Genomic DNA, 12,137 nt, shown 5'->3' on the forward strand with positions numbered 1-12,137 from the left:
ATTAAAAGATTTCCAACTAAAAGGCTAGAATTTTGATAAAAAATGAAACATTTATAATGAGCATGCTGGTGAAGTTGTAGTTATAATGAAAAAAGCAGCAGTTCATTTCTTTTAGTCAACACAGAAATCTTCTGCAAAAATATTCTTAGGTACAGCCTAGACAACTTAATGTGATACAACTTTTTTACATACAGTATTTCAACACAAGCTTGAATTTTATATATACATGAATAAATGCTGAAATCAAATGTTGTTTGATGAAGCCAAGAACACACTACATTAAGAAGACACATTTTAATTTCATAAACAGCATACTGGTCATATTGCTGGACTAAAAAAGCGGAGATACATGGACTGCATAAAAGGATCAACTTATAATTAGACCAAATCTTCCTCTTGTTCTTTTGTGCTTTCTATTAAGACTGATAAAACACTCCTGCTCATGGGTTAGGGGGGTTCACTGTACAATAATTGCCTCCAGCTGTTTATTTACCACACCACAGCTTTAATTATTGTCATCTTCATTAACATCACAATGTCGAATAAATTAATCAATTCCAAGGTCTTCAAGGACAGACATTCCCCTTGAGTCTTGAAAAATTATTATTGCTTGCTTGTATTATTAGTTACTTGCATTTTAAATGTTACAGCCTAGTTTACAATCAGCCACAGGAACAAACTGTAATGTTCCTCCTTGTAAACTGGTTTACTATTGGTTGAACAGTTTGTCTTCTTCTCTACGGACACATATTCTAACCTTAATTGGCAAGCATTTATAATGGCCATGCTACAATGTGTCACTCAATACACAAGGTCCTATTAATAGTCTATGGTCTACTTAATTTTGCTGGCTCCAGCTCAGACAGATAACATTTCAAACATTCCACTCAGAATACCTGAAACAAAGTAGCCATTAAATGGCAGCTTTGATTGCATGACAAGCCCCGAGTGTTTGGTATTGTCTATATATATATTAGAAGAGACAAATATACAGAACATTTTTAATAAATAGGAGATGGGGAAAAAAAAGTAAATTCATATTGCAACACAAAACACAAATGTTTTCAAAAAGTAAAAAGACAAAGCAAATTAAAAAAGCATACCAATATTAAGTCATGTTAACTCAGAATAACGAGCTGCTTAGAAAATAATATTAAATTCATGTTGGAAAACCCTGATGTGCAGCTTGCTTAGATCTTACAGAAAGAGACAATTACGCACATGTAAACATACCTATGAGATATGCAAGATACACAGTTAGCAAATTACAAAATATTAATCTACTTTTACAAAATATCCCAGTGGTTGCAGAAAAAAACTGAAAATGTTACACTGAAGATTAAAAACTTTTAGTGATAAACATTTCTAAGTAGATTTTAACAGGTTTCTTTTTTTCTGCAATTTCCCTTACGGGATCAATAAAGTGTCTATCTATTTTTTAGATTGCAATCAGAGAGGTTTATAGTATAGATTAAGTTTTGAAAGACTGAGTGCTGAGATCAGACTGCAAGATTCCCTACATAAATACCCCTGCTAGGACTACTGGATGAGACCTACAGCCAAACACACTGGCTTGAACCTTGAACCCATGCCATAAGATTAATTTACTGTGGCTGTACTAGTCCTAATGCTGGTGACCACAACCAGCTACTAGATGGGGATATTTGAAGTACAGTACCAGGGAGTTCATATACCATCAACATACATAGATGTAGTGATGTTCATGGTATTGGGTCTCTGGAAGTGCTGCTTTAATTCCAATTTGAAAATGTCTGCTGTTTCTGTCCATACTCATATTGAAGCGTAGCCTCACTGCACAAGACACTCAAAAGTTGCAATGCGTGTCTGTGTCAGTTCAGAAGAGGTGGGTAAGTTGATTTGCTAGTGATAGTGTGAAGTGATATGACTGACTGGTAAGAGTCAGTTAACACAAATAAGTTAGACAACATTCATTAAAATATGGAGTAAAAACACAGGTCCTTTTCTCTGAACACTACTTTTGCAATTGATAATACTTACCTTTAAGCTCAATTCAAACTTGATTCAGCTTCAGGTATTACAAACCAGGTGTACTGACTTCAAAGGACTGACTACTGCTTCCTAAAATTCCAGGAGGCCACATTCCGTTAAGACAAACAAGAGGTTGTCCTTGCTTCTTTACTTTCTTCTTACTGGTTTTCAACAGGTTAAAAAGTTATTTTGCTTTTTAATGCCAATTGAAAACCACTGATAAAATTATAAAAACATGTTTTTACATGGTCTTTATTGAGTGTAGATTTCAAGATTTTTAAGAAATAAATTTATCTTTAAAAACGGTTTTGCAAAGGAAATAAATATTTCCGTAGCACAATTCAAGCATTATACATTTGGAAATTTTACTGCAGCATATTCCCAGTTATCTACAGGCTTAAACAAAACTTCATCCCACATGCTGTTGGAACTGCAGGTCAGGAATCTCAACCCACTGCAACACCTACTCCATGTGAAATCAAGTACTACAACATACCGAGAATGCAAAAAATTCTCTTTTAGAAGTATAGTCTCATGGTGTACCAAGCCATGTTACCATGATTCAAGTCTCTGTGCACAACAGCTATTTTACTCTTCTTAAAGCAAACAGAAGGCTACAATGTTTTACACAGAAATAAACCTATCCTATTTGTGTTGGTACATGCACTTTTTCTTGTTTGTATTATGAAATGTCCCATTTAAAGCCCCAGTACTAAATCCTTTGTAAATTATTTCTGAAATGTAGTCCACTGCAGTATGTTAGACATTTGGTTAAAAAGAGCAAGATTATCACTAAAGGTGAATACTGATTATGTTTTTAAAAGATTACCAGTAGTAAAAAACCTTATTTCATTTCCAGCTAAAGTAATTAAAGCTCATCCAGGATTAATAGGGATGCCAAGAGTAACAGCATAAAAAGAAAAAAAACCCATAAGCCTTCGACACTGTACACAAATGGGACACAGCAGGATATTAAAGATTCACTGTGAAGAAGGCAGATATAAAAACACACAAAGGAAAAAAAAATACTAATGAAATGTCCAACGCAACAGGATCTAATAATGTGCTAAACGGTTCCTCTTTGATAATTCTTAGCAATAAAATGAAATTCAGCAAAAGCATCAGTGACACGGGTGAAATGCACTTCACCAAAGCGCACTGTGTAAATTGCGTAAAGAGTAAACATACAAACCCAGGGTTAAGCTGTGCAGAATCCATACCAACATACAGTACAAAGCTTGGTGAAAAAAAAGCTACAATCTGGGTTAAGTAAAGATCCACTACTGCATTATTACATTCAACACCAAGCAAGCAATTTGCTCGTATTCACAGTTGACACTGCTGAGTGACAAACACTGGAGGAGACAAATCGAGGCCTAGAGGAACTGCTGATGTGTAGCTGCAGCTAATCAATTCTCCATGTAATGTTCTCATTTGGAATTGATTATTCACAGAAGTTATTACACGGTACGTACTGCGGATATAGATGTATATCTGATACAAATGTGACCTAAACATTTCAAGTTTTATGTAAAATGAGGTTTAAATGTGCACTTAAATAAACTAAAACTTGTTTACTGTACATTAAAGTACAATAAAATGGTTGTGAGACGCGGCAAGGTAAAATTCTCTAAGCACAAGCAATCTTCGGGAAAGATATAAAGAGAGGCCTTTGTTCAAGTACCTCTCAGTTTATTTAGGAGTGACATGAATGGAAACAAATTTAATAATGAATACTGTGCCCCTTTTATTTTTATTGACTGTACAAGACACAATCTAGCTGCAATTAATGCAGCGAAACATGTTACAGAGTTACAGTGAGGGGAATGGCTGTGTGCAAGGGAAAATTGTTAAGTATAATAAGCTGCCTGAGGCTAAGAGCCCAGGCCTGCTTACATACAGTACCATGAGTGTTGATTCAACCTCTGCTCAGGCACTCATCCCACAATGACTCAATTATAAACTGATTTACTGTTAACGTGCTGGTTATTAAGCAGCTAGTGCACGGACAAAGGTGTGCTTTCTAAACTCCAACTAAACCATTCCCAACTGCTGTCTAGAAAACTGCTACTCACTGCACAAGTGCTCTGTCTAGACTGCACAACTGTCTTTCATTTTAAATTTAAGAGTTTTATTTACTATGCTAGTTTTTTTGTAATTTCATGTTTTCCAGAGTGAGCACCATCTCAGATGTTTTATAATGTATAACATTATAAAAGGGTACAGTAAAAGCATAGTAAAATTTAAAAACATGTTAAAGTACATTTAAGTAATTAGATGTTTCAAACATAAAGAGCAGAGCCTATAATGTTTGAGCTCAACTCATTGTCATTTTGCGCCTTCTTCAATGCAATTCAAGATGAGATCTATATTGATGCTGAACTGCAGCACTGAACTGCATTAATTATTTATAAAACAGGCCAACAACATTCCTCTTCTGCATGTACTGTATAAATGTTTCAATTCCAGGTTAATGTATACAAAGCATTCTTCTTTTCTATTTCTCTGCATCTTAATGTTATAGAATCTCTTCTAGTTCTGTCTTCAAAGAAAACTTAATTAACACAAACTGTAAGAAACCTTTTAAACTGTTAAAGTATAGGCAGTACACAGACTTAGCAGAAATAGTTAAAATGCATATCACTGCTTTTGCAGTCATAATACACAATACCTGTTGCCATAACATATGCAAATAACACAACTACTGACACTAAAACCTTATTTCCATTAATTATATCAAGATATACAGAAAGTAATATAATGTCATGGTATACAGAAATGAAACCATGGTAACAAAAACTTGAACTCTGAAGCTCAAGATGATATTAAATGATTTTTTTACATACATGAAACTAACCATAGGAGATTCCTATCATGTATCAGGAGACAAAAAATACAGAAAGGTGTAGTATCTTTACTTTTTTGTAACATTTCTTAAACTTATTAATATTTTTAAAGGGGAACTGCACTGTTATTAAATCTTGGGAACAAAATAAATTAATTGATGGATAAAATATGGCGCTGTGCATACTTGGAAATTTTTGTAATGTAAACTGGAGATTTTACACGTTACTGTGCACATTTTACTTTCATTGTGGTCTGAAATGCACTCATCATTGCCCATTCTTTCTAACAATGAAATATGAATGTCAAATTATTTAATGACTGTTTAATACTACTTTAAGACAATTCAAACTGCTTTTGTAGGATATGACATCTTTATATTCTTTCATTTCATTAAAGTACACTGGACTCAAATCATGTTTATCACTGCACATTATTTTTAATACAGTTTAGGCTTTGCCTGACAGAATTGATCAACGATGAAATCACTTTATTGTATTTGTAAATATACATTTTCTTACAGCTTGCTCACCTTGAAACTATACTACGTAGAAGAGGAGCACAACAGACAAAATCCTCGTCCTTTACATTGAAGCTAAGCAGGTGTGAGCCTGGTCAGTACCTGGATGGGAGACCTCCTGGGAAACACTAAGGTTGCTGCTGGAAGAGGTGTTAGTGGGGCCAGCAGGGGGCGCTCACCCTGCGGTCCATGTGGGTCCTAATGCCCCAGTATAGTGACAGGGACACTATACTGTAAACAGGTGCCGTCCTTTGGATGAGACGTAAAACCGAGGTCCTGACTCTCTGTGGTCATTACAAATTCCAGGGCGTTTCTCAAAAAGAGTAGGGGTGTAACCCTGGCGTCCTGGCCAAATTTCCCATTGGCCCTTACCAATCATGGCCTCCTAATAATCCCTGTCTATGAATTGGCTTCATTACTCTGCTCTCCTCCCCACTAATAGCTGATGTGTGGTGAGTGTTCTGGCGCACTATGGCTGCTGTCGCATCATCCAGGTGGATGCTGCACATTGGTGGTGGTGGAGGGGAGTCCCCATTACCTGTAAAGCGCTTTGAGTGGAGTGTCCAGAAAACCGCTGTATAAGTATAAGCAATTATTATAATTATTATTATTATTTGTGGAGGGTGACACAGTTCAACTTCATTTTACATATTCAGACTGGTTGGAAGGTTTTCTATGAAGGTTCTGGGGCTCTGCAGCTTTCTTTTCTCCAGATGATCCATTCACAAGCTTCTCCACATCCATGCCTAGTTCTGGCATTGACTTGACTGCACCAGACCCATCATTAAAAAGATGATGACTTAGTGCATCTACCAGAAGCTCATAAAACTTGAAAAAAATGTATGATTATGTACTGTATTCCTATATTCTACATTCAGCTTTTTAATTTTTTAAAGCACTGAAAGATTTCTCTCTACACTGCCACAATTAGGTGACCGATATATTGATTGATTCTCCTTTAATTTCTAAGGATGATATTTAGCTGCATTTGGACATTATATTCTCCCCGTTCTTTTACCTTTTATTAGAGCTTTGATTTTGTAGTCCTCCCAGGGAGTTGTCAGTTTGTTAACTGGATTTTTTTGTGGTGAAGTGTGAGCCTCGCACACGAGGCTGTTCAAAGCGACACTGGGATGTGCAAACAGTAGGCATGAAAGGATATCAACAAAACATGGCGCTGGCACGGCACCTTTTTCAAAACACTAATGGAAACACTGCGGCATGCCTTCACTGCAGTGCCAGCATGGCTCTTCAGTATTGTGGGCATGAGGTATAAATATCCACTTGAAATCAAGAAGTATTCTGTGATCGTAACCAGACTACATGGTAACTGCCCTACTGCTGGCTGCATGATTATAAATTACAATTTAAAGGTCTGTTGAGTAGAGATTAAAGCCAAAAAGCTGAAGCTAAACCTTTAAGTGACAGAAAAAAAAATCCTATGTACACAACTTCCGTAATGATTAGCATCAAATTATAGAACTATTAAAACAAACTCTCACCTTAACAATTTCATCTATGAAGCACACATGGGTGACAGGGTCTCTTTTCTTAGTCAGAACCTTCTGGAGATGCTGTACCTGCAATCACACACATACAGAAATCTTACTCAAAATATCAATGTTCCTCGATCCGATGTGTCACATTGGTCTCTTTTCACTCTTCCAATTCTCCCATTATTCATTAATAGGAAGAAATTTAAGGAAGTATTATCAGGATGCTTTCTTCGAGTACTCTAATGCTTTTGCTTTCATTCGCATGCTTCTCCTCATTTTCTTTAAGGCTTGGGATCAAATGATCCAACAGAAGCAATAAACAAACCCAGTTTTACCGGCAAGATCCTCACTCTAACTTCCAACTTCTTAGTGATGAATACATGAGGTGCTAAACCGTGCTAAACTTTTTCTGAAACCTTCAACGTGTACTGTGAGAATGACGACTAAATTCTAGTTACACTTTAGAAGAAAGCAGAAAGCAACAGGGAAGTCGCCGTCACCAAAATAACTCTGCTACATCAATGCATTCAGCACCACTTGCAAAGAACAAAAGTCCGCTTTGAGGAATCAGAGATTTCCCTCAACACGTACTTGTCCGCAGGCTGCGCAGATCTGATCCATAAGCTTCTCCAGGTTCGTCCAGAGAGCCGCCCGGAAAGCAGCTGTGTTCCCTGGAGTTGGCATCACGGCTCGTCCAGGGCCCCCTACGCACCAAAGGTCAAAAAACAAAATCACTATCAATAGGAAAAGGACTATCCAAGACCTCGAGCACTTTAGAGACCCATTACAGAATTCCCAGTCTGTAAGACAGTGACCCATCTTTTATATAAATACCAATGACTTGAGATTATGTCTAATAATGAGTTATTTCTCCATCTTTTAAAGACTTTAGTCTTCTTATTAAATTTCAAATTGTGATAAAGCAAACTCAAAAAAATCTGTTGGAACGTGCATTGTGCTTTTTTCATGAAAAAGGAAATATTGAAATGTGGATAATTAAAGAAGCAGAACCAACACAGTAATTTCTTAGCAAATAGTTACATCAAATTTGGAATTATTAATCCATCTGGAAAAGAACCGAAATGGTCATCCCGACACACGATTCTTTGTAATCCACAGAAAAGACCTCTCTGCAACATAAATACTATACCTCTTGTGTTTGCCTGATTCATCTGAGTCAAGACTTTGATGTCTAGAGCATTGGCTACGTTGTCTTCTAAGGAGGCACGGTATCCATCGACCACGTTGTTGATGGTTTCTTTTAAACTTCCGAGGTTATAAAACACCTGAAGTGCTGTTCCCACCTGAGTGGGGTTCTGAAAAAGAAAAACAACAAAAAAGCAGAGCTATAATAAATTTACAGTCCAGTGTCTGATTTATTTTTTTATTATTTTCACAGAACAACAAACATGATGTGTTTGGTATTTAATTACTGGCATCATATGACTGTCCTTCAAGTGACTAATGATATTAGTAAGAGCTGGATTTTCGCCACTTCTGAACATGACTTCCAGAAGGCAATTATGCACGGCTGGGTACATCTGAGTTTACGCCTTTCCCTACACTTCCAAAATATTTTTTCAACTAGAGGGAACATGATGTAAAAAGAGGTAGATGGAACAGGTGTTGCACTTGGTAAGAGGTCTTAGTCCTGCAGACGACAACAAATGCATTCTCCAGGACCAGAAACAATCATTTCTTGATCAAAAATGTTATTGACCACTAGTTCAATTTCAAATGAGGAAGAACAAACTACTTTCTCTTTTCATTTGCTATTGTAAGAGATCATGTTTAGGAATTTCTCTTCAACACTCTACCCAATGGTGAAAACTGATTCTCTGCTAATTGATCCTCCAACAGAAGTTTCTTATTTTTTATAGTCATACAGCAAAACTGATAGCTTTATAAAATTTAAAAGACATCTAAACAGGTCTACACAACTGAAAATTAAAAAGCTGGGACCCTGTGTTCAATTCCTGGAGTACTATTGGCTTGGAGTGAGTACTGTATGTCCTCCCCATGTGCGCCTTGTGGGCTTCCTCCAGGTGCTCCAGTTTCCTCCCACAGTCAAAAGACATATTGGTAGCCTAATTGGCTTCTGGGAAAAATGGCCCTGGTGTATCCGTGTGCATGTTTGTGTCTGTGTCTGCCCTGGAATGGACTGGTGTCCCATCCAGGATGTATCCTGCCTTACATCTGTTGCTTGCTGGGATAAGCTCCTACTCACCTGTATTGGATAAAACTGTTAAAAAATAGCTAATCATGCATTAATGCATTAATCAATGCATGGATAGCTAAATCATGCGAAACAAAAAGAAAGAAATGTAAAAAGGTTGCTCTACTGATTTGAGCGTTATGACTGGAATTCAATTTTAATAAAGATAAGTGCCATATGATTATGTCAAGAATTACATCTCCCTGTTTCTAGAGTGTTTCTCATCCTAAAGGATTTAAAAGTATATTACATAGATGAGGAGACCCATTTCTTCCACCACTGATGTGCTGCAGCCACCTGGAGCCACATTGCACAGCACATCAAGCGGAGAGGTGAGAAATTACTCTCACCAACTGAATTAAGGGTGAAAATTAGGTATATCAAATTGTGGAAGCCCACAGTGGAATTTAGCCGGGACATAACAACTAACACTCCTTACTCTTAGGAAGAGTCTCATAAGATAGTCAGCAACCTAATAGTCATGACCACAGTTTAACCTTTTATCTGAAGAACCACTACAGCAGTGTTCCCTCTCACCACACTGGGGGATTGATTTGGAAGTTCTGGTCCAGAGCAAAAAGCAACACCTAACTGTCCACCAACACTGGTCCAACCAGACCCAACTCTGCTTCCATTCTGCAACCTGACACTGTTAGGATACACGATAGTAATGTTGCTGTGACACCTGGACACCTGATTACAAAATTATTTTCTGCCCTTTTTAATAAAATTAACCTTGACTCAGTGCTTTGCTAAGGTTTTACTACCACCTGGGTACTTCAGTGTCTCTGTAACACTCCACAGGGATTCAAATGGTAGAAGAGGGGATTTAGGTCACCGCCACGCTGTCTATAAAAAGTACAGCTGAGTTACTGATTTTCTCCTCATATGAAAGGAGCTATTAGTAATAAGCATATCACCTTAAAAAGGGCAGAGCTCCAAAAAACCTTTGAATAACATACATTACATCTTACAAACAAATGGAAAAAAATAATCCCCAAAATAACCCTTACTTGCTACATTAATTCTGTTCTATAACAGCCAACCTGATGTTTTAACACTATAGTGTTCAGTTTGGGAAAAAAAATGATTTTAATAATTTTGTATAATAAAAAATGAAGGTTGCAAGCACTCAGGTCCGTTTCAGAAGTACAGAGGGTTGAAAACAAGGCTTTTGTGCTTTTCATATTCAGAAGTCTTTAAGAAAGAATGACTTAAATCACATCTATATCTTTTTTATCACATATATAGATCCCTAAGGTGCTTTATAACAGTGCCCCAGCTCAATCAAAAACCACATTCTTCAATCCCCCATGTCTTAACCTACTGTTCAGAAAGCCATTTCTTAAGGCTTATGATTCTCCGTATGAACACGACGACAATGGCACAGAAGTGACATCCTCTCTATCGGACAACGATTTAACCTGAGCTGAAACAATGCTCAGGTTAGGAAAGAGAAAATGAAAAAAGAATCCAATAAGCACAATACAAACCTACATGAATAACTGGCTCCCAGCCACCCCTTATGTATTAGAGACATGTTCACAACCCAGAGCAATAACAGAAACTACACTGTCTGCCAAGCCTGCTCAAGGAAATTCTTGGTATGGTAATCTAAATTAGCACTTTTCATTGTATTGAGTATCTCATGGTTGGTTTCTCTGTGGAAAGCAGCTCATTCATTTTCTATATTCCACTTCGGAAAGATATGTGTTCTGCACCGAGAACTCAAATGCCAACATGAAAGGTGAAAACAGTGTAACGTAAATTAGAAACTGCAATGCAAACACTGGCGCGAGGACAAGATGATAGACAGGAAAAATCCATATTCTAGCCAATCCAATTTTTAAAATTCCATCCACCCATTCCTCCAGTTCAGGTCTCCTAGAAGGCAATTAAGCTACCAATATGTCTGTGGACTGTGGGAGGAAACCTGGAGCACCCGGAGAAAAAGAAAGTGAACATGGGGAGAGCATACAAACCCCATGCAGACAGCACTCCAAGAACTGAACACAGGACCTCACTGCTAATCACTGCACAGATTAATTAAAAAAAAAAACATTAGTTAAAATTTTAACAGCCACAAGGTAAAATGAACCATTTTACTGTCTGTATTTTTTCTTTCACATAACCAGGGACACTGCTGGTAAAGAGCACCTTTCCCTTACAGCCATTAGCCAGCAGCCATATCACCCTGCAACTCAAAACTAGCAGCCCCACTGAAGCTAAGCAGGTGTGAGCCTGGTCAGTACCTGGATGGGAGACCTCCTGGGAAAAACTAGGGTTGTTGCTGGAAGAAGTATTAGTGGGGCCAGCAGGGGGCGTTCAACCTGTGGTCTATGTGGGTCCTAATGCCACAGTATAGTGGACACTATGCTGTAAAAAGGCGCCGTCCAGCGGATGAGAAAACCGAGGTCCTGACTCTCGGTGGTCATTAAAAAAATCCCATTGTGTTTCTCAAAAAGAGTAGGGGTGTAACCCCGGCGTCCTGGCCAAGTTTCCCATTGGCCCTTACCAATCATGGCCTCCTAATAATCCCCATCTATGAATTGGCTTAATTACTCTGCTCTCCTCCCCACTAATAGCTGATTACTATGAGTACTATGGCTGTCAAGAAAAGCCCTATATAAGTGTAAGCAATTATTATTATTAGTTCATATTGAATCTGAGCCTGACATTCACTATGCAACATGTACCCTAAATAAAGTTTCCCGAGTTATGATACCCATTTTGCTAATCAGAGCAATCAGATTGTAGTTGCAATTTCAGTTAAAAACCTGTTTAATTGATGCATGTTATCCAAAATCCCAAGCATATACAGTACATGTGACAACAGAACTGATCTGTTTTTGTAGGATCTACAGTAAACACCTGGTAACTGTAATACTAACACTTTTTGGTCTCTATGATAAAAATATTTTTTACAGCTCAATTCAATATTTTATTTCAATATTTTAATTTAATATAAAACCCAGGAAATAAAACAACGTCTTCTATTGTGACTTCTTCTAACACCAATATGAACCAGGATTGCTTAGAAACCACATGTTGG

General features: G+C 37.4%; 1 protein-coding gene across 1 annotated transcript in view; it reads right to left on the bottom strand.

Annotated features, from left to right (window-relative positions):
• Positions 1–12,137, bottom strand: part of cog5 (component of oligomeric golgi complex 5) — a 174,182-nt gene that overhangs the window by 80,140 nt on the left and 81,905 nt on the right. Inside the window, exons 8-10 of the mRNA XM_088922671.1 lie at positions 8,021–8,186; positions 7,462–7,574; positions 6,877–6,954 (exon numbers count right to left, since the gene is read on the bottom strand). Of these exons, the coding sequence (XP_088778797.1) occupies positions 6,877–6,954; positions 7,462–7,574; positions 8,021–8,186 (357 nt within the window). The remainder of the gene's footprint in view (positions 1–6,876; positions 6,955–7,461; positions 7,575–8,020; positions 8,187–12,137) is intronic.

This window comes from Atractosteus spatula, chromosome 8 (assembly GCF_055471065.1).
Source record: "Atractosteus spatula isolate fAtrSpa1 chromosome 8, fAtrSpa1.hap1, whole genome shotgun sequence".
NCBI lineage: Eukaryota > Metazoa > Chordata > Actinopteri > Semionotiformes > Lepisosteidae > Atractosteus > Atractosteus spatula.